The sequence below is a fragment of the Corapipo altera genome, unplaced genomic scaffold (genome assembly GCF_003945725.1).
Source record: "Corapipo altera isolate COAL_440 unplaced genomic scaffold, ASM394572v1 23, whole genome shotgun sequence".
NCBI lineage: Eukaryota > Metazoa > Chordata > Aves > Passeriformes > Pipridae > Corapipo > Corapipo altera.
This window is the reverse complement of record NW_020884878.1, coordinates 9,547,455-9,571,096: the sequence shown is the minus strand read 5'-3', so window position 1 is coordinate 9,571,096 and position 23,642 is coordinate 9,547,455. Positions and strand designations below refer to the sequence as shown.

Here is a 23,642-nt window from a genome sequence, read left to right as displayed (position 1 = left end):
GGGACCCACAAGGACCATCGAGTCCAACCCTTAACCCTGCAGAGGACCTTCCCCAAGAGTCACACCATGTGCCTGAGGGTATCATCCAAAACCTCTGTCAGGCTTGGTGCTGTGACCACTTCCCTGGGGAGCCTGTTCCAGTGCCCAACCACCCTCTGGGTGAAGAACCTTTTTCTAATATCCTTGAATCAGGAAGAATATGTCCTGATCTAGGATAAAGTTGGAAAGACAATTAGAACATGTGTAAGGACAAGGTTAAACAATTTCTTCTTCCTTTAGCTTTTCCATATTGTATTGAATAACAGCTGTCTTACCGAGAACATTTTCTAGTACCGCTGAGAAACCACTAAGAGCACCAAAAAAATGTTGTCCTTCCCAGTAGAAGTCTGGGATGGGATAATTGCTAGAAATCCATCACTTACTGCTTTATGATAGAGCCTTTCAAAATCCTGTTTGAAGTTTCCCATTGTATAGATTTATAAATCCTGGATTGTTGCAGTGGTGTGTTCTGCAGGTGATGTTAGTGCACTGAGTACACTCCACCTGTTTTACAGTAAGAACTTTTTGCATGATCTCTACATAAACCGAGGGTTTGCTTCTGACTAATACATAAAAGGAGAACGAATTCTCTGCATCAGACCCCCCCTGTGCTTGCACAATGTCTTGCAGTGTTATGATACCATTGCTGGTAGTCACAATCATATCGTTATAAACTTAGATTCTGGTATGTGAGTACTTTGCATACAGATGTACTTCTTTCAAAATACATATGATTACTTAGTTTGAATTGAAGCCTGCGTGCTAGCTCTTATATATATTGCATTTAATATATGTAGGTTTTCTGCAATAATATTGACTCTGACAGAAATGGGAGAGACACTGTACAGTGCGTGTGTGTGTCTGTGGTATTCCTGACAGGTAAGCACCACGTACATGAAATCTCAGTGATTTTGCAGGTTAGCTAATGGTTAGTTTTTTGTTATTACTTTGAGACAATGCAAAAGCACTTTTTAGCCCACAGTCTGATTTTGCCATATCTTTCTTCACAGCTTCCTGTTATGGGAGGAGCCTTTATGGACTCACCCAACGAGGACTTTAGTACAGAGTACTCCTTGTTTAACTCATCAGCCAACGTCCATGCAGCTTCGTCCATGCAGAATCCACCAGAAGAGACATCCCGTTCTTCAAATGATGCCATATTGTTATGGATTGCAATAATAGCAACAATTGGAAATATTGTGGTTGTGGGAGTGGTGTATGCCTTCACCTTCTAGGATGACTGTCACTATAAACACTGGAAGAGAGGAAAACTTCAACAGTATTTGTCATGTGTATGTATGTATGTATGTATGTGTGTATATATACATGTATATCAATATAAATACATATAGGTAGGGACTTTGTTGATTAGGTGCTGCCACAGTTATGGAAATGAAATGCAAGTTAATCATGTTAAGTCTTGATGGCAGAAAGTTTGGATGCAAGTTGTATGGAAGTGAGAGCTTTAATTGAAGAACCAATATCAGTTTTGTATAGAAATGTAATAAAAGAGAGATCAACTTGGGTGTAGTAAATACAGAGAAGGCGATATTTATTTAGAAAGTGCTTATTTTCTACTGTAGATTTTTCTAGCAGCTCTTCTACTGTTTGTCAGCTCTTTCTTTGTGCATTTTTTTACTGTGGTATAATGTTGTATGGAATTGTTCCATGTCATGTTTTCTGGACATCTTAGTTTTCTAGATGGATTAAATGGTTGGCATTGGCTTGGTTCTGATGAAGTCCAGGTTCATCATGTGTGAGTCTTCAGCATGTGCATATGCTCCTAGGCTGTGTTGAAAATCATGGGTCTTAGAGCTCTGACAGGCAGAGGCAGCTATCTAGGACTTGCCTTCCAGTACCAGTTACTAGAGCTGATAATTGATGAAATGATGCTGAACCTGTCTGTCTGGGAGAAGGCACAGCTATTGCTGCTCTGCAGACCCTCCCTATTCCAGAGGAGGAAATGATAAACAGAGCAGCAGCACAAGCTCCCATTTCTGTCTAGGGGCACTGAATTGCTGTGGTTTGTATATCTGTCCCTTCCAGGAAACAAAGGCTTAATGCCATGCTTTTCATCTCATTTCAGTGTAATCCAGATTTCTTACAGCAGCTCTGTACTTTCATAAGGTTATTAATGTATTGAAAGAATGTGGGAAAATTGGGAAGGCTGATGGTTATGAGTAAGATAAAATTGAAAGAAAGATTGGACACTTATGCACTCACAAGGGAATGAATACATCAATCAGGTGCGTCATGGGGTAGAAACAATACAAAAAAGGTTAAAAGTGACAGATATGCAAGTGCTTATATTTCAGTATTAATATATCTCTGGGTTCTGATGAGGATTCTGGAAATTATTCTTATATAGCCTGCTGTAGGTAATGACTCTGATTATTTGGATTTGTTCTATTGAGGGAAAATATTTTCATTGCATTGTTCCTATAGGCAGTTCCTTTTCAAGAGCTGTGTCTTTTCAAAACAAACTGTAGCCTTATTTGCTTGAGAAATATAAAATCATGAGGAAAAGAAACAAAATCAGCTCTATTGAAAATCTCCCTCCTCCCCCTTAAAAATTAAACATAAATATATAAAATGTCACTTTGAGAGTAGCAGACAAATTCTTCTTCTATGTCTGCATGTACTGTCTAGGTTTTCTGTCTCATATAGCTACTACCCTGATTCCAGAATGCCTTATCTTCAGGCACAGAGACTATTTTTGACACTAGCCTGCCACTGGGCTTGAGGCTGGACTAAGAGCTGCTGAATGTATAGAGAGGTTTGGATTTTCTTCTTTTCTCTTTAAACCCATTTTCCTGCAGGGCTGGTGGACAGTTACTTGAATCAAAGCAGCATGCCCCAAATCAGTATTTATAACCACTCAGTAGTCACTGTGTAGTTGCAAACAGAGATAGCAGTGGGGAGAAAAGAAACTAAGTTATTTTGAGGCTGAGAAAAACAATGACAAGCTTCTCTGCGTGTTGTTATTTTCCTCTTTGGAGGCAGGATTTTGTGAAGATGGTTGAGGACAGACAAAACCTGTGCTGGGATAAAGTTTGAGAAGCCCAGTTCTGGAAGATCAGAGGGAAATAAAGCAAATTCTGTCTAACAAAATAGCTTTAGTTTTAAGAATTACAGAAAAATTATGTTTTCCACAGTGCTAAAATAGCTATTGATTCCTTCATAGGCAGAGGACAGTGAAAAACAGGGGAACTGCATAAATAGTGTACTTTACCTGTTCTTATACCCCTCCTTGCTGAGCAGAAAGCAAGCTGTAAATGAGGCTGGAAAGCTCCAGAGAAGTTCCCAATGCAGAATCAAGCAGGACAAGGTCTAGTGTAGGAACATGTAGGACCCATGGAAATATTGCTTAATGTACTGTCCTGTCCCCAACCATTTTCTAATATTCTGTTGCCTTTCTAATTGTATCAATTACTTATCAACTTCCTTCAGTGTTTTTGTAGGCTCTCTACTTAGGCCTGCAAGCATTGTTTTTGCATAAAGAGCAAAACATTTCCACCATGATTAAAACCAGTTTGACACTATGGTACTTGCCCAGTGGGATTATTCTGCTGCCTAATGAATTTTCCAGTGGAGTGCTTTGTTTAAATTTCCTGGAATATTAATCTTAATGCAATTAGCAATGTTTGCATCTCTTTCCCAGAGCACTGAACTAAACTCTTCAACCATGAAGAAAAGCATCAGTGGGAAGAGCAAAGAAAACCACTCTGCTAATGAAACTGAGTGACACTTTTGTGTTGTTTTTCCCAAAGAAAATGCCCTACTTTCATATGAAATTGATAGTAATAGCAGGAGTGTTAGAAAACAATGAGTTTCACCTCCTGAATCCAGATTATCGTCATACATATTTTTGTCATTAGAGACTGAGTTGTCAAGAAGGGCCAGACAGAACTTAAAGTAATTGGCTTGACAGGGTGACATGGCAAGCTGAGTGGAAGCAGCAAGTGCAGGCATTTCCTGTCTCATAGCTAAACTGCACACTAACTGTGCAGCTCCTCTGCTGGGGAAAAAAATAGTTTTAGGATGCAGGTACTGCATGCGAGGGCCTATATGGAATATTGTTGAAGTGTATTAAAGATCCCTATATCTCAGTGGTCAGACTGGTTCAAGCTCTGATCTACTTCAGTAGTGACAATATGTACACCATGTTTCTGGATGTTATGTTCTGGCTTCACCCACTAAAACCACTTCTGTCTTCTGGGAGGTTAGGGAAGGTTTAAATTGAACCATTGATAAAGATGGCTTATCCATCATTAAGTTTAGAAAAGCCACAGGGGAGTGGAGAAGTGGATGAATGGTGGATGTATGGTCCTGTGAACTATGTTACCTCTTCATTGTGTAGGTATGTGTTAAACCCTGAACTGTTAACACAACTTGACTTGGAGCACTGTAGCTTCTCCTGTCCTTGGAGCCAGGCAGGTGGCTAACTGCTGTCACTTGCTGAGGGGTGATGAGGAATCCCAAATGCATTCCCCAGAGCTGTTTTCTGAAGCCCTTCTGTAAAAGAAGAGGGCTCTGTGCTTTACTGAGCCCTTTGTGTATCAGCCTGAGAGAAGGACTCTACTTGTACAAGATCTGTGCTTTAAATAACAATGTCTAGCACAGGTAACAGTTCCAAAATCCTTGGCTGGAATTTGTTCTGTAGTAGATGAAGCAAACCACTTTCTATATGTGGTGTTAGGCCTCTTACTCTGTTGTGGAATTTCATGATACAAACACAAGAAGCAATACTGAATGTGCTCTGCAGAGTTACTAATGACACATGGGAAGCAGGAAGACAAGCTGGGGTGCCCTAATGAGTCTGTTCTAGCCAAGGCCTCTAGGGATCTGTGGCAGTATACCAAATAATCAAACTCTCTCTGAAGAACTTTGTTTATCAAAGCAGCCAGCAGCTCAACAGAGCAGCTGTGCAGTCACCACAGCAAAGAGACTAATGGCTGAACAATTTTGCAGGTGGGTGCAATGGCACATTAGACAGGAGAACTGAGTGGGGAAACCCACACAGCTTACTCCTTTTGTATTTTTGTCTGCAGGACTAGGAGTCTGTGCTTGTCCACAGTATTAACATCTTCCTAAAATGAAATGAGAGAGGAGGATGTATTTCTCTGTCAACACGTTTGCAAAACTGAAAAAAAGATTTTGAAACTGATGCAACAGTAGCAGAGAGACTTGTCTGCTACAAATAACGTATTTACCTTTTGAGTGGGCAAGTAAGTGAGGACATAGATACCTGAGAAGTAATTACATCCCTGCCCCAAAATCCTCGTTTGCAATGGGACTTGAGGGCAATCAGCATCCCACCCACCTGCTGAGCAGCCTATAATAATAAGCTCTGAATCAAGAGTGAATAGAAGCAGCTAGCCATTTTAGTCTAATCCTGTACATCCATTTGAAGATATGTCTTTGTGTCTGGGGCCAAATGAAAGCAGGGCCCTTAGTCTATGGATTTTTATGTATTTTGTCTATTATTAGAAGCTTTTATTTTGCTATTCTCAAACAATTCCAGTTGTTAATATCCTCTTCACATTTCTCTACAGGCTGCTGAGAGTTATTAATTTTGTGTAGCACTGTCCATTTATCCGATGTAATTTTACTGAGTTTCCTCTGGCTAATCACAGAGTAGAATTTGGAAAATTACTTTCTTTAAGGATGATTTATATTTGAGGTAAATAGACCAAAAATCAGAATCCCAGTTCAAAATGCATCTGTGCTTTTGGAGCATTCAGAGCTCTGGAGAATTGGATTTCATCTGGTTAATGTGCAGAAAGGAAAAGGGCAGTCAGGTCCCCGGTGATAATGTCAGACATGAGGGTTCTGACAGGCAGAGATGAATGGTTCATTATCTACTGCTCTGTCCCTATGAGCCCCACTGGCTTCCTGGACTGAGCCAGATCTGAGTATAAGTGAGCTAACCGTCAGGTACAGCATGTCCCTCCTCACAGCTTGCTAATCCTCAGGGAAACAAGTGCATTTATTCCACTCACAGAAAAAGAGCCAGAGATCCATATTCTGTTAGGTCTGTTGTTACTGCTACATTGGTCAGTCACCATAAGGTCAAGATAGGGGTGGTTTAATATGTAGTTAGCCCTTTTGCCCTTGTCTGGGAACATCCTAAAGGCATCAAGGCATCCTGAGGCCTTAAAGTGTCCTACTGCCCTTAATCTGACACTAACTTTTCATGTTTCCTCATATAGCCCATCTTTGCATTTTACTTTGTCTTTCCAACTCAAAATAGGGAAAATGAAGTCAGCACTATGCTCTTCTCTGGCCATGTAGAGGCCTCCTTACAGCTAGGGACTAGCCATGTCCTATTCTAGTTTGTGGTCCTTCAGACACAAGGAATGAAAGTGTCCGATTGTCCACCCAATCAACTCCAGATAAATATGTGCCTTTGCAGAACAAAGTGCATGGCAGTTTTATCTCATTCTGGGCTGTACCAGAGCATTTACACTGAGATGCATGACCAGACCTACTTTTGCAGTAATCTCTTTTGGGAATTAGAACAACAACCAGGAACTGGAAAAGAAAACCCTGATAACACAAATGTGTTACATGTCTAATCATCTCAAGGACATGCCTCTGAAGACAGGTTTGCCTGTGTGACATAGGAAAACTTGAGCTGTTGGTACCAAGGCAAATGCCCTTTCATACGAGCACAAAGGGTCTCCTTCTCTTTGGGATGTCTTGGGACGTTGTGCCACCCATCCTATCTTTCCTATGTAGGTTACTAGTGAAGATATTTTTCAGTTGTAGAAAATACTCAAAAAGCTTCCTGTGTTGGTAGAATACATATAAGAATTACCTCCCAAAGATCTGCTTAGTTTGTCTACAAAAGCAAAAACAGCCCAGGTTTCTTAAGCGTGGAATGTTAATGAGTCAAGTATCATCTGTAGAGTAGTGTCACCTCATTTTAATCATAAGCTTTGTGCCAGTAGATCTTACTATTGCCCAGATTTGAAAAGGCTGAGAACAGAAACAAGTTACAGAATTACAGACAATCTCACTACCCAGTCCTTTAGGCCTCATTCCTCCCCACATTACCCTGATGTGAACTGGCATCCATCTCTTTAAACCCGTTGTCACCATCATATTGCCTCCATTTTATTTCTCCACTTGTCTTCTCTGTGTTCTTTTCTTTCCCTGGTATCAGAGCATGTTATGATTTGGAAGCCAGCAATGTTCTACAGACCTTTTTAACCATCTCCTTGACTGACCTTCACTGAGAGTAATGTTAGTGATATGTAAGGTCGTTGCACAGTAAGTGCAAAGAACAATGACATAAGGTCTCACCATGTAGGAAAATCTTAGTCATTATCTGCCTTAGCAAACTGCAGAGTGTTTCCCCCAAGCAGAATAGTAAGTTGTGACCATGAAACTTTGTAACTGTATTGTCAGTATCCATACAATGCAAAATTACCTTTCAGAAATGCAGATTTTATACTACACTGTTCTGCAGTCAGCATTTACCGAGCTTTTCTCAACCTAAAATCCTTTTTTATTTTTAGCAGATCAAAATCAGTGGTAATGCATGTGGGGTAAGGTGAGGGGAGTGGGGTTTGGGCATTACAGAGAATAGGAAAGCTCCATGTGATTTATTGTAGGGTCAAGGCCATTAAATGCTAACTTAGTAAAGAAAAACAGCCACAATGTGCTAAGCCATTTCCAATCTAGTCACACCTACACTTCTCAGATGCAGGGCCAAGCTGCTACAGCCGTATTGAGCATTTCTAAATCTCATTGTGACCAAGAGGAAATACCTTCTTTTGACAAAACTGAGGGAGCTGTGCAGCCTCCTTCCCAGGTCCCCTGCTTGTGCTGGTATTGTTTCGGGAGCTGCCTGAGCTGCAGCCATTATGGTGATGTTGAATTTCTTGAGGAGTTCTGTCCCACTAATGAGCAAATAAGACTGAACTGTTTACAGATCTAGGCCTGAAACTCCTCTCAAGTTACTGCCTTCATAAGGATGATAGAAGTTCCTGAGCCTGCACGCTGCTCTACCCAAAGGGACCTTTGCCTCCACCTGGAGTCAACTGGATTAATAACACTTCTACACTTCTGACATCTGCTTCAGGGGATCAGTGTGCAGGACTAGCTGTGGGTTGCTGGAGTTTTGTTTTAGATATATCTAAAGATGTCTGTAATTTCCTAATCAAAAGCAAGCAAGAAAGCAGAATGCTGTATTTTTTTAAGTGAGAAGGTAATAAAAATGAGTCTAAATATTTTGATAGATATGCTGGAAGGGTATATATATAATGTAGCAAACAGTTGCACTATTTTTCTACTGTCTGAACACCTAATCTGAGAAATATTTGTTCTTTCTCTAACTAAGTCCTCTTCCAGTTCTGATGTTGGGAAGTTTGGAAGGAGTGGAATACAAAGTCTCAGTGAAATGTTAAGCTAATGTAAATAAAGCCGGTAGCTAGTTTTGTGGGGTAGCCTATGTTTGGTTTTCAGTTATCTCAAATACTGCCTAATTGTTTGGGGATTTATCCCCAAAAATATGCTAAATAGTGACATTTCTGGGAGGAACTGTGCTTCACACAAGATCACAGTCATATGGAAATTACATCCTTCAGTTCACATAAAGCAAATTTACAGGAGCCCTGTAGTATGCAGTTATTTTTTCTTAATAATCCCTGAGAATTTAATTCTCTTGTGCTTTCTCTCTGCTACCCTGTTTTGTACACTATCAGGTTTGTGGGGCTTCTTTGTATTGTTTTTGTAATATATGGGTTGGTTTATAGAAAAACCTTTACTGTTGTAATCATTGTTCTTGGATTGTGGAGCTCTATCTGTAAAGAGAAAAACAGCTTTAAAAATGCCCTATGTTTTCTCCAAGTTTACTGTAATTAGCAGGTTTAGTTAACAGAAATGTATTCTTTTAAGCTCCTGTTACATTCTTTTCCAGTTATTGACTGTTTTCACTATGTCTGTACTTAGTATTGGTTCGTTTCCTTTACTATGGTGACAATGAAAAGTTTTGTTAATATCAGATGGAAATCGTGGTTTTGGATAAAGTTCTTCAAGTTGATAGTGGTGTGTGATTTTTCATTTTATTCTGTTTACTTGAGAGTAGTTAGAAGTCTGGAATTGCAGTTATTTAATTATTACCTCCAGTGATACACTGACACTAATTTGTTACTGTTTACAAATCTGCATGATTTGGCAGCCTTGGGAAACCATCTCTATTGCATATATGGCATGAAAAGTACACTGTGGCTATTTCTACAGGAATGGATTCACCAGCTCTCAAAGTCCAAGAAGTGCCTCAGCAATCTTGGAGCCAAAAAAAGAGGTCTCATCTTCTTCAAACATAAACTCAGAAGAGTTTATACCACAAACCCTTGTGTCATTGCTCTCTCCCAGTTCTCTCCTCAGTTGATCATGGCCATCCTGTCTCACAGAGCTGTTGGGGTGGCTTTGTGTCTGCGGCCTCAAACTACTGTCCTAGGACTGCCATTCCAAGGGCTTCTGGGGAATCAAGGGGAGCATCAGAGCTTGCTAGAGGATATTCTGCCAGCTTCATAAAGGCAAATAGTGGCAAGAGGAAGAAGGGAAAGCATTTGGCTTTCATGCAGTATAGCATATATATTATCATTTGCCTTACCTTATGATTCTCCAAAACGGATTCAGTGAGGCAAGATGAGTTCAGATCTGCTGAAGGACTGGCAAAAGGATATGCTAAGTGACCTCTTTAAATTAAAAAATTGACTTACCTTTGAATGAAGCAAACTAAGAACATCAGGAAGATGCATAGGCCAATCATGATAGCAAGTCTGACAAAAATGCTTTTAAAAAATGAAAATAAAAGGCATGTCTTATTCTAGTCCCAGTCTTTCTCAGTCTAGTAATATAACATATTCCAGAGTTTATCCATCAGAATTTAAGGCAGTGCAATTGCTACACTACTTCAATATCTAATTAAAATTCACTTTTCAGTTGCAGCTGTGGAATCATACAGATCTAAATTATGTTCATTTCTAAATTCTGCACAATAGTTAGAAATGAGAATACTTCAAAAATGAAAGAGAGTGTTCTGTTGAACAGTCATTTAAAGGTTTGGCTGTGTGTGTTCAGACTAATAAAACTCTCTGAAGTAGTTGGTTTTTGTACAGCATTATATATCTAAACAAACTGTCTGCTAATGTAAATTGTTCCTTATTGAGACTAACAAAGAGCTTTTAGCCCGAGAGAGCCTGTCCCCTGTAGCAGTTCAACTGACATATTTTGCTTTGCCTAATGCTACGTTGCAGTTTTCTTTAGGATAAAAAATAATTAATGCAAATACGACCGAGTGACTTTGCTGTGTTAACTGCAGCCTGTGCACGTCTTATATGGGGGTTGGTGAAGTACCTCTGTCAACAGCCTGATATCCATTTCACTGCCTGCTGTGACAACAGAAATATCAGACTCAGACAGGAGCTTGGCTTTGAGTTCCCACGAGGTGCTGCAATGTTTCTGAAAGGCAGTGGGCTGAGATCACCAGGCTGTGAAATTGCCAGCTCAGGTGCAGGGCAAGCACTGGCACTGCAACTTGGCCCCACCGTGGGGATCACAGCCAGCTGCCCATCCTCCTCCTGCACCTGTCTTCAGGAGTCAATTAAGGCTATTCCCTATGAAGGTTTTATTTTGAGCTAATTGATGCTGTTGCTTGTACAGGCCTTATTTTGAGCTAGGCAAATCACCCACGAAATTTGTATTACATTTTCTAAAGATGCACCTTATAATTCTGCATACATATTTCCTTTACATATTCAGATAATCCTCATCTATTAGAGGCAAGAAAGATTCTCCTCTTTTTCTGTCGTTTCTGTTTTGAATTACAAAGGTTTTATGCTCACAGATGTTAGTTGGGTGCAGAAATGTTTACTGCTCTGTGAATTTCCCTAGTGACTCCTTAAAGGATAGGTATATAGATATCTAAATGTATAGATATAGTCCCAGGTCCCTCAGTGTAACAAATAATTTTAAACAGAGCATTTTATTTTCTCAGCAGCTCAGCTCTTCTTCCAAGCACCTTGGTACTTTTCACAGAATCCCAAAATCACAGAATATTCTGAGTTGAAAGGGACCCACAAGGATTATCAAGTCCAACTCTTAAGTGAATGGCCAATACAGGGATTGAACCCACAACCTTGGTGTTATTAGCGCCATTCTCTAACCAACTGAGCTAATTTATTTCTTTTCATCTCTCTACTCTTTCATTTCTGACTCTATGCTAATGCCCAAATTCTTTTGGTCTCTATCAATATTTATTACTTGAAAAGACTTTGAGTAAATATCCCTTTAAGTCCTCTGCAACAGCTGATGCAAAGAAAGTTCTTATAAAGTTCTTATTTCTTTCAACTTCTAGTTGCCTCACTTCTGATTGTGGGATACTCTAGATGAAACCTTAATTTTTACATCTTTAAATGCAATCTAGAATTCCTATCCTTCAGGCAATTTTGGAAAAAAACCCCACCATTTTAAATATACAAAAAAACCCCCAAGCAAACATAAAAATAAAAGCATTTTGTCCTAGTTCAGAGTAGTTTTGCTTAGCTTCGATTTTACTGATAAGATGTTGAGGCCTCTGATATGACAACAATCAGAACATTTTTAGTACAGTACCAGACAGCATAATTGTAATTACCTTTGGACTTTCACATGCTAAAACTTTCAATGTAATCTTGTCCCTGAAGCAGTTTTTAAATGTATCCGTATGTGAACAGCACACTGTGTCAAATTACGCTGAATTCTTTTTTTATAATCTATTAACTGTTTGGTGTTAGCTCGTCAGGTGTGCTGTAATGTGTTCAAGTGCCCAGTTCAGAATGTCTTCCCCATTGAGGCTGATTTAAGTTAGTGAGAGCCATCCTTTATAGCTTGACAACAATCCCCTGTTTTGTCCAGTGCATCTGTACTTACTATGCACTAATTCATGCTAGGTGGGGAAGAGCTGTCTCAGAAACCACCTGTGCCATGGACAAATTACTTGGGGATCTAAAAAGTTCTGTTTCCAAACTGGATGACTGTTGAACAGCACAGGAAGTCATCACAAGTGCTAACAAAAACCACAGCAGGGCTGCTCTGATAAGGAACTCATGTGCTTTCCGAGGGTTTGTATGCAGCACGGGGCTGGGAATGAGGGCTCAGTGCTGGCTGCTGCCTGGGGCTGCACAAGGGCTTGTCAGGTCAGAGGCTGGGCTGCATCCCTTCGAAGTGGGGTACACACAGACTGACCTGGGAAATTGCTGCAGAGTAACAGCTGGTTGTAGGGCACCCCATTTTCTCTGTGCAGATAAACCCTATGACTCACTCCAGGGAAATAGGAAGTACCTCCTTCAAACCTGCACTGGGAGAGACTTCCATTGTAACACATCCATTTTAACAGGAAAGAACCACAGGAAAAGAACAAATGTTACATCAAGTGGTGAAGCACTATTTTATGTTAAACTACCAAAAAAAAAAATCAACAAAGCAAATTTGGCCTAGAAGTGAGGATAATGTCTCCCAAACCACTTGACTATTTCCTCTTATGCCATAATACAAACATGGGAAAATGCTACCACATCAGATTAGCAGAGCCAGAGTGCAGGACCATTCCACAATTGGAAATTAAAAAAAGCCCTACCATCAGAATCTTTCTTCCTGCACTGCAGGTGTCAATTCCATTTTCCATGTACTTCCCAGAGAAAAAATTATATCGCAATAGCAAAATTTAAAGAAAGCCAAGTAAACAAAAACCAAAAAAATCAAAACACAACCCAAACAGGAAAAAAAAAAAAAGGGGGAACAAACAAAACCAGAAACACTCAAAGAAAATCCCCCAAACCAAAAAAAACCCAAACCAAAAAAAAACCCCACCCAGACAGTTCCAGAGCACAGAAAGGCAAATTTTGCCTGACTGGCTTCTTGAAGGATAAATTGTGCTTTTTGTAGCCTTCTGGAAGGATGGCTCTGACAAGGCTAGGACCAATCCTGTGACTGGCACTTCAATGGCAAGAGTGACTTTGGGATGACTTTGACTTATCCTGTGGACTTCACTTTCCAAGGGACTTTGCTTTCCGTTTTTCACAGCATCTTCCATTTAATGTTACAAGTTTTTCATTATACCAAAGATTGCAAAATAGGACTTTATTTTCATAACCAGCTTAGTATCTTATCATTGCAGGCATTTTTCTTCTCCCACTTTATTTAGCATACCAGCAGTCATGTTAATCTATTCCTAATGCATTTGGCTCACACCAGTGTTAAGCTTTCACTGAAAAGCTGCCAGAATTGATATCTCAAGTCTCCACTTTGCTGTGAAAAGTGCACAAACTGTATTCAGAACAGTTTGTGTTTGCCTTTATTTTCAGTTCAAGTGCAGGAATACATAAACTCATCGTACCATTTCTCTGTCCAGATCCTATCTGAAAGCTGTCCTGGCCAAGCCTTGTTTTCCACTGCCTGGCAGAGATACGTAAAGAGTGCCTCTGGGCTAAGAAACATGTTACACCCAGAAGAGTCCTGATCCTCACGTGTCCGGACTGGAGACCTCACTAGACTACAAGTTATGTTTTAGCTTGCATGCCAGGGCATTGCTTGTTTAGGAAAAGTCTGACACATGCTCTAGTCTTGCCCAACTACTTGGTCGGGAATTCACCTGAAGCACTCAAGGCTGACCAGTGATGCAGCCTAAAGACTGATTATTACTTCCTCACGTTGAGGTTTTTGTGGATGAAAGTTTTGGTAGCACAGATCCCAGTATTCAACTAATGATAGGACCCACATGGTTGAACAGCTGAGGTTAAAGGTCTTGAAACTCGATGCCAAGGTGAGTCAGCTAAAGAGTTCCACATACCACAGCTGGCCTTACTGGTTACTACAGTATCATTTTGAGGTTTCTCCTCTCCCAACCAACTTGAAAAAGCATAGTCACTTGGCAGTAGATATTTGAAGGTAGTAATTTTTTTCATGCAAAAAGAAGTCTCACGTCTGACCACTTCAACTCAGGGAAGTTAAAAAGTTAACACCCAGCCCAATTATTACTATAGGAAAGTCTGTGTAGGAGAGGCCAGAATTGCTTCAGATGCATATTCATCTGTGGGAAACTGGGAGACTTAAAACAACCACAGTGGCTGTGTTAATAAACTATGGCTGCAAAGCTACATAATGGTGCTTTTTGTCTTACCCTTCTTAAAATATGCAATTGGTGATTGGATAAATAGTGTAAGACTTTTCTACACCCAGCTGAGTGTCCTATCTGCTAAAACACATGTATTCACTCTCTTCTCCAATTAAACTTTATTTAGTGCCTGAACACTAAAATGGGAGTATAGCAAATAGTCTTCTACAGTTTAGTGAGTGCAGCCTTAACCTCAGAAACATGAGTTCACCTCCCCACGTGCAGGAGAGGAATCCAAGCTGCTCTTCTCCCCATTCAGGTAAATGCTCTGACCAATGAACTCTGGACACTGTGGGGGAGAAGAAGGAAGGAGAAAGAATATAATATCTTATTCTCTCATAGTTAATTAGTTCTAGTGATGCCCTGAATCTCACAGATGAAATCTGTGGTTCACAGAACACAGGCTGCCTGCTTGCGACCATCAAAAGAGTTATCCTTTGGGTAATGTCCCAAAGCAGACTTTAAGAACCGACAGATACTCGGATAGTTTCCAGGTTAGACAGCTTCCAAGAGAGATTTGAAATGGTTTGGGGATTTAGAGTTTTGAGGTTCTTTTTGATTGGTTGGTTGTGATTTTTTTAAGATGCAAACAGTGTTGACAGAATTTGGAATCTTAGTCTTATTGTGGAACTCTTCTTAAATCATTTGGAAACCTAAGTCTTACCTATTGATTGATTTATACTTGAAATTCATTAAAGATCAATACAACTATGTGATTGGTTTGATTTCTATCACCTGTAGGATATATGGCCTTATAGGGTTTTTTTCCAGTAAGCTATATTATTTTTAACTGTTGACATGTGTTACCTTTTCAGAGTGGAAACCTTTCTAATAGTAAGATTCAAGACAATATGTTTTTGGAGTAACACATTTCAGTGTCTGTTCCACAAACCGTAGGGTTTGCTGTATTTAATTGGCTTAGTGCAATCTGTGTGGCTGTCAGAGGATGGCGTCGTGGTTTCTTTGAGTGGAATTTCAGAAAGGAAACTGTTAAAAAAAGTCTTGTTCTAATGAGAACTGAAGTACTTCTTTGGAATTGTTAGATTTTCATTTACAAAATGCCATTCCATGTAAACCTTGCGTGGTCTGCATCACTTCAGCTCCTTAAAGTTTCAGAAACAGCAGTTAGCTTGGATCTGAGGCATTGATATACATGTATTGAGGCATTGATATTATGTATTGTTCTTTGCTATGAAATCAGAGGCAAAATCCCTGTCTGCCTCCAAGAAAGAGCAGCCTCTAAGCCTCTATTGCTTAATTTTCCAGATGCAAGGATCTTCCTGCTCCTTTTTTCCCTTGACCTACAAAGTTACCTCAATACATTCATAAAAACTATTTTTATTCTATAGAGATTTACTTCCCTTCTTTTTCTTTCCTATCTTCTTTAAAATATGTCAGTGAACAAGTGCCTTCCATTCTTCAGATGATTTAACATTGGAAAAGTACATGGGTTTCCCTGGACAGCTGCAAAACTGAGACATGAGATTGAAGTATTATTCCTAATGAAAACCATCTAAGACTGCACAACCTAAAAGCTAAAGTGATATTTTTCCTATCTTGTTTGGGAGATCAGTAGCTTTGGGTTAACCATAACCAATGTATTTCCCTTCTGTTGCATCAGTAACGAGTAGAGTGCAGTGTAATACTATAGCCTTGAGACAGCATTAGAGCTCTCTCCTGGAATGCTACATTATCTGCTATGAACTAATCCTTATATCACATCACAGTTGCAGTGACTGATGAGTCTTTTTCTTTATAGGTTATGAAAACAGCATAATTTATATTCCATCTGCTCACCACAACATGAGGAATTCACAGAAGGCACCTCCCACCCCACTTACTGCTTGTTTTATCCTAAGTCACGTAGGATACAGTCAGGTTAGTTACGTAGAGATGAATCACAAACTTAAAATAGATATTAAAACAAAAATATAGCGCATTTCTTCTCCTAGATACACTTTTCAAGAAAGTGTGGCTTTGAAAAACTAATCCTTCTCAATAAATGTCACTTACTTACGGAAAGGATTAAACACTGTTTGGAAATTTGTGGTCTATTTATATACAAGATCAAGTAAAATAATCAAAGTGTCTTCTGGCTTTGGAACTTTTTTAAAAATTCCTCTTACATATTGTTAAATGTCTATAACACAGCCTTGAAGCTTTCCTCTCTTGTTCAGTTTAGAAACACAGAAAAGTTACTTTCAATGGCTTCCTATGTATTTTGCTGAGAATCCTTGAAAGCAAGGACATGAGAATCTTGTTTCCATTACTCAAAATAGCACCATAATTTATTGATTGGAGCGAATTGAGCAATATTTTCAACAGATACCCAAAAGATAATCTTACTTACCCTCTCCACACACATTTTAAATTACTGTACTTGCACAGTGCTGGCTTCAGCAGGGTCCTTCTTGATTTAACAGTAAGCTCAAAGTGAGACCCTTTATTTCACATATGGCCCAGAAAATGCCCAGTAGGGTGATTGCTAAGTGCATGACTGAGAAGTTTCCCAAGTTATTGTTCTTCAGTAAACTCAAAACCCAGGGGAATTTGAAAATTCTCCTTAATTGCTTTTACATGATACCTGTCAATATTTCTATTTGCAGAATAATGACTCCTCTTTCCCTTTTCGAATTAACGTATTAAAGGAATGAATCTGTTCCTCGGGTCCTGCAAGTACTTTTTCTCCTTTGGTATGGGAACCTGCATCCCTGAAGGCAACAAGAGGAAAATTCTCTGCATAAGGATATGAGAACTGACAAAAAAATGCCTGTTGTCCTTCAATGGCTCCGTATTTTCAAAACAACCCACCCCAACACCAGTGGGCCTTGAAAGAAATTCACTGATGTTATGTTTCCTGTTGCCACTCCTTCACACTGCTTGCCCAGTTTTCCATGAGTGATATCCTGTCTCACTAGGGCAAGAATTAACAATAAAAGGTTTCCTCTTTCTGATGTTTCACATCAAAAGAAGTAGCACCTAGTGGACATTGTACCTCTGATCAAAATTTTTCCTTTCTTTTTAAATTTTTCTTTCTAAAATATATTCAACATCTCTGTCGCCACTACATTTGGTTTGGGGACTTTTTTCTTTAATATTTTTGTTGGTTGGTTGGTTTGGTTTGGGTTTTTTTTTTTTCAGCTTCTCACATGATGCTTTTTTTTATTTTAGTCCCTTTCTATCTGTGGGGTTTCATTCTATAGTTTGGTAGTCACCATTCAGGAAACGTCAGAACCTCAATTTAGTGAGTGGGAGCTCTTATCTCCCATTCTCAGTCAGTGAATCATATACTGATCATTGTAGATGCTGAGAGCCACTTTGGGGGTGTTGTAGGTGGGGGTTTTTTGGTTTTTATCCTACAGCAGCAACAACAAACCTTTCAATAGAGATCAGACACAGGCACAGATTATCCCAGCACCAGCTCTCTTGGATCCAGAAAACCAGTAGAGTTGTTACATGACAAGAATATCTGTGATCTGAAGCTTAATTGCACAGGTAGGCAGAAGCTTGCTTGATCACCAGTAGCTAGTGGAACAGCACCCTGAAGTTGCTATCCATCAACTTTTAGAGTAGTGTATTGGCCAAATAAGACTAATTTGAAGTTTAATGGAGCCACACTGCTGATTTTACTGAGAGTGAGTAAGATTATTTAGAAATGCCCGATACGGATTTAAGCAACCCCATGTTAGTAGAAGTTTGCAATTACTTTACTTGAGCCACAAAAGTTTGCCTCTCCCAACTATTTAAGTCATCAACAGAGTAATTACCTAATAATTCTCAAGATACTTGAATGTGTCCAGAGGAAGGTCATAAAGGTGGTGGAAGGACTGGAAAGTGTGTCCATGAGGAGTGTCTTGTGTTTGTCTAATTTACAGAAAAGGAGACTGAGGGGTGACCTCATTGCTATCTACAGTTTCCTGAGGACGGGAGGTGTAGAGGGAGGTGCTGAGCTCTTCTCCCTGGGATCCAGTTACAGGACACATGGGAATAGTTCAAAGCTGCACCAGGGCAGGTTTAGTCTGGACATCAGGGAGCCCAGGAGGGTGGTCAAACACTGAAACAAACTTCCCAGAGAGCTGGCTGATACTCCAAGCCTGTCAATGCTGAAGAAGCATTTGGACAGTGCCCTTAATAGAAATCTTGAACTTTTGGTCAGCCCTGAGGTGGCCCGGCAGGTGGACTAGATGATCTTTGTAGGTCTCTTTCAGATTAAATATTCTATTCTAATATTTTGAAGAGAGAAGGAAGACTGTATGCTGTGGGATCTTTTGTTTATAGATTCAGGTTATTTTTTTTCATTTTCCTTCTTTTAATTTCCATCACCTCTCCTATGAATATGGGTTGAGAAGTTGGGATTGTTTAGCCGGACAAGAAAAGACTCTGGGGCAACCTTATAGCACATTCCAGTACCTAAAGAGGACCTACAGAAAAGCTGGAGAGGGACTTTTTACAAGGGTATGTAGGGATAGCACAAAGGGTAATGGCTTCAAACCTAAAGAGAGTAGGTTTAGATTAGATATTAGGAAGAAATTCTTTGTTATAAGGGTGATGAGACACTGGCACAGGTTGTCCAAAGAAGTTGTGGATGCCTTATCCCTGCAAGTTCAGGGCCAGGTTGGATGGAGCTTTGAGCAACCTGGTCTAGTGGAAGGTGCCCCTGCCCATGGCAGGGAGGTTGGAAATAGATGGTCTTTAAGGTCCCTTGCAACCCAAACCATTCTATGATTAAATGTGTTGGACATAAAATGATATAAAGTTGTAACTTCAGGCTCAATGGAAAACTGCAATTACCATCTGCAGTGAGAAACCTGAGACATTTGGTATATTCCCACATGTAACAGAAGTGAAATGGGAGATAAGCTTCCTCAGAGGGACGTTGACTGTAAGGAAACATCATTGTAAATGATCATGAAACAGGCAAAACAGTGCTGGACAACAAAGCCACATGCTGCAGCTCAGAATTAACTAAAAATAAATTGTGTCCACAGCACAATTAATTATCAGCAAGACAGATGATGGCCAAGAAGAGGAAAACCATAATTGTTTCCTCTGGGTCTGGATTTCTGAAAGTAAACACTCAGTCTTGTCCCGACTTTGTAACGGAAAATAGAATTCAATAGCATGGAGGAAACTGGAGAATCATACAATAACAGCACAGTATTTAAAAGCTTAGCCATATGAGGGAAGGGAGCGATAATGGCAATTGTTCTTTACATCTGTGCTGAAAACAGAGAGAGAGGAAGTTTGATCTGCCAGAGGGGTAACAGTCTGGGTTCTGAGAGACCTTGTCCTTGCTGGCTCTCCTGTTTACTCCTCATCTCTGAACCAGACATTGAATTCCCTTGCTTATACAGTGCTTCCCAAGTCATGCCTCTTTCTGGGAGGAGGGTTGTTCTCAGAGATTAAAGAGCAGAAGAGAGCTGGCAAACAGTTTTTCAAAGTCGACATAGTGATGTAATAAATAGCTACAAGAGACCACTCTATGGTGATGGTAAAGATCATAGCTATCAAAGAACTTGGGACACCTACCAGTTTCATTTTAAAGGCACTGGTAACACTTAATGAATTCTATATTTTCATTCAAAGGCTGTGATTTGTTTTTTTCACCAAATTTCCCAGAAAGTCTCTGCTTAAGTTCCCCATGCTTATATAGTTAACCTTTGGCCACGTTAAGTAAGGGTCTCTCCAAATTAAGAGAACATTTTGTTAGCACAGATGAGATGATTGTTCTGGGAAAATCTCCAGCCCAAGTAATTTTGAGCATGCTTAATTATATGGCTGGAACTGCCAAAAGACTGCTTGGGTCCCCACCTAATTTGGAGAATTTTCTAGGCCTTCCCACATAGAAACAAGTTCATCTATGAAAGTGGATATGCAAATACCTTTTCTTAGGAGCAGAGTTTAGACACATAGAGATCCCTAATGCTCTGATCCCAGAGCTAAAAAAATTGCTACAAAATTCAAGTGCGTGCTGGTGCTTCTCCATTGCTTCCAATGCAAATTTTGATGTTAACTAAAGCCATTGAGCTTTGTTGAGCATTTAGCTCCTTAATAAATTGCTTGTCAAAAGAAGGGACTTGGCCAAAGTACCGGTTGATTCAATTAGCCAAGTACTGCCTCACATCTGGGGACAAAATCTGCTCACAAGCAGCCACATGCCATAGCATAACCTGGTCTTGTTCTCCATGCTAAACCTGGACTAGGAAGAAGCAAAGGAGCTGGATACCTCAACTGCATATCATCCAAAAGATGTCCTCTACCAAGGAAATTCTTGACTGAGCAAACCCAACTATTCCCCAGCATCATCCTCCTCTTTGCAGATAACACAAGGATGAGGAAGTCACAGTAATATGACCCTGTGTCACAGCCACATTTCACAATTGCACGATTTTAGTAACAAGAGGAAAGAGCAGCATGGTCAACCCCACCACATGCATCACAGACAACTTTATCCCTGAGATCCATTGCTGACAAGGTGGAGCAACAGTCAGGATCAGCTGAGGGGTAAATGGGCAGAACTGCCCAGCCACACATCCACCACTGTATCATACAACCAGGAGCAGATGTACTGGACTACACTGAGAAAATGGATGGGTCAGCTGCATCCTGCCACTGGACTCCCTAATTTTGTAGCTGATTTGGGGTTTTAAGTTTTGTGTTAGTTCTTGGGAGTTGTTTTTGAGCTAAAATTCTTGTGACAGTACGCACTGTGTGAGCTTTGTGCAAGTTTTAGACACCATTGACCCGCAATGACATAAATACATAATGAAATGAAAAATAAATTACCAGCTGTTTGGTTCCTCCATTAGCAATTATACTTAAAGGAATTTATTAAAAAGAATGTCACTTGCAGTGCTATTCACAGCTAAACATAACTTACTCCAAATACCACAGACAGGTAGTTAGGAGTAGCGCTGCCTTTTTCTCACATGCAAAGGACGACCTACAACTCACCTCCCTGTGGGGGTGAGGAGAAGGCCATCCTTATCCTCGTGCTAGGCTTCTGTGTCCAAACTGCTACTGCATTGCAGCACTGACAGATAGTTACACACCCAGGAAAGTGGTGGATTCTCCGTCCCTTGCGGTTTTTAAGATGAGACTGGATGTGGCATTTAGTGCCATGGTCTAGTAACCATGGCGGTGTTGGATCAAGGGTTGGACTTGATGATATCGGAGGTCCTTTCCAACCCGGCTGATTCTATGGTTCTGATTCCTGTGTCTGTCCCACAACACTCACACGTATCACCCCATCTGCTTTAGGTCTCATCCCTGTGCTTCGAGAGAGAGTGACAAACACTTCTCTCCTGTTACAATACCTCCTTTTCCAGAGGAAGTGCCCTGAGGCCATGTGAGAGCTTGGGAAAAGTGGAGGTGGGGTCAGTTGTTTCCTCTGCTCCCTGTGTGCTGTGGCGTAATGAAGTATCCTTATTTCCTGGCAGCCCGGAGAGGTCTGGACTGCATCAGTTGCAGATTGATGTGCTAAAAGAAATTTTGAGAGTTTGCTTCAGTGTTAAATAATGTTTAGAATAATTGAAAATATGAGCTGGTGATACATTAAAACTCATTTAAATCAAAGGCCACTTTGGGGGAAACAGGTTTTGTACACTTCCTTGCAGTTGCTGTAAACACCTCAAGGCTCCTCAGGTCCTGGACAAGGCAAGGGGAAGCACATACCTTTCTGACACATGAACATTCCTTGGTTCACCATGAGATGAAACACCCTTCCTGCTGCACTGTTTGCAGCAGCAGTTGGAATTTATCCCATGCTTTTAATCTGACCATAAACAACGGCATTGCATTTGTCTCTCTCATTTCTGAATGTTGTTTATACTCAATTGGATGTAGCGAAGGCTGACTAGTCCATCTGGATTACTTCCCTTAGTGCTTTTCCAGAGTAATTAAGGAACTCTATCCTGTTTGCTGGTATCACTATGAACCCCTAGAAACAGGGAGTTGTGGTGTTTCACATCAGTTTTGAATCCAGGAAGGGGGAAAAATATAATTTTACCTGCATGACAGTACTTTCTAAAGAGGTGTAAAATGGCAGTGGCTCTCAAGAGGAGTCAGCACCACTTTTCTCATATTTCAGTGAGGTCAATATAGCAGGAAAATGCACCCATGGCATATGTATATTTAACAATATGTAAGAAACTGAAGAGAGCTCAGATCATGTCTGATCACCTCCAATCGTGTTCAAAGCTCTCAGCAATCCAATAGAAGTATGTTCATCTAATATATGAAAGGTCTTTGCATCCAGTGAGCTGGGCTGCTGTAGAAATCTGGACATTTGTCGGAGCACTTGGCAGAAGCATGCAAGGGCCATTTCTGATAGAAAACCTGTATGAATACTTATATACACACAGAAATGCGTGTGCCAGGAATTGCTGCAAATGCACAAATTTTGACACTTCTTAGCTTTATTTTGAATTTTTTAAATAGAAGCAGAAATCAGAGTGCGAATCACTATATTAGGCTAAAAACTTGTCCCACATGCCAGTTGGTACTGTGAGGCATGCCTACCCTTACTTACTCTCATAGTAAAGTTGTCCTGTGAAGTGTTTTTCTTGGCTGCAGTCTATAAAAATTAACTGTAGTTTTCTAAGCAAGAGAAAGTGGGAGAGTGGGCTGGTTACTCTCCTAATTGCCTGGGAGAAATTCCTAGGCAAAGAATTCTCTGTCCAGTTTTAGTGAGAGCGACCAGACTTCTGAGCATTTTGTTATGCCAGAAACTAATCCTAGTACAGTTTATACATGCTCAAGGACTGTCACAAAGAGTACTACAGGCTAATTCATCCCAGCAATTTCTCTATAAAAGAGGCTGCTGTGGTACCTTCAGAACATCCAGTCACATCTGTGCTGCAGATTGCAAGGATGACATCAGGCACAAGCCACATAATTCCAGAAACACCCTTGGAAAAAAAACTTATCTGTAATATCCCTCAACCTAGTATAGCAGCACAACATTTATTAAATCTGATTATTATTGTCACAGGAACCTGCAAGAGCATAGACTGCTTGAAGCTATGTGCTTTCCCACCCACTGTCCACTGGAGACAATCAGATGGAAACCACATTTCTTCCTGAAGAGATGCAGTGGAAACTGCACCACCTCCTGGGCTAATGTCTACTAGACCATCATCATGCAGTGGGAGCACACCTACCTGTGATGTGTCAGGGTCATCTCTGGTTACACAGCTTTACACTCTCTGTTTTATAGAATACAGGTGGAAGAGGAAGCTTCAGATGGTGACTCGGTGGCCCACTGGGACATGATCTGGTTAACAGTCTGCTCTGGGGTCAGCAACAAGTTCCTTCTTCACCGCCAGTTATGTGTTAACTGTTCTGCAAACAACAAAAGGAGGTAAAAAAAGCCTTGGATCCAGATGTACACAGACACAGCTTCTTGTTCTCATTTGAAATGGAAAATTTAAGTACA

The 23,642-nt window shown here is 40.3% G+C and overlaps 1 protein-coding gene across 2 annotated transcripts in view; it reads left to right on the top strand.

Moving 5' to 3' along the window:
• Window positions 1-23,382, top strand: part of CUNH14orf132 (chromosome unknown C14orf132 homolog) — a 56,110-nt gene extending 32,728 nt beyond the window's left edge. Inside the window, exons 2-3 of one of the 2 annotated variants that reach the window (XR_003526761.1) lie at window positions 1,050-1,331; window positions 23,199-23,382. Coding sequence is in view for 1 of the 2 variants with exons in the window: in XM_027638160.1 (XP_027493961.1) it covers window positions 1,050-1,274 (225 nt within the window). In the remaining variant the exon portion in view is untranslated. Of the gene's footprint in view, window positions 1-1,049; window positions 9,091-23,198 lie in introns of those variants that run through there. The other variant, XM_027638160.1, reaches the window with a different exon arrangement.
• Window positions 23,383-23,642: the final 260 nt, after the last annotated feature.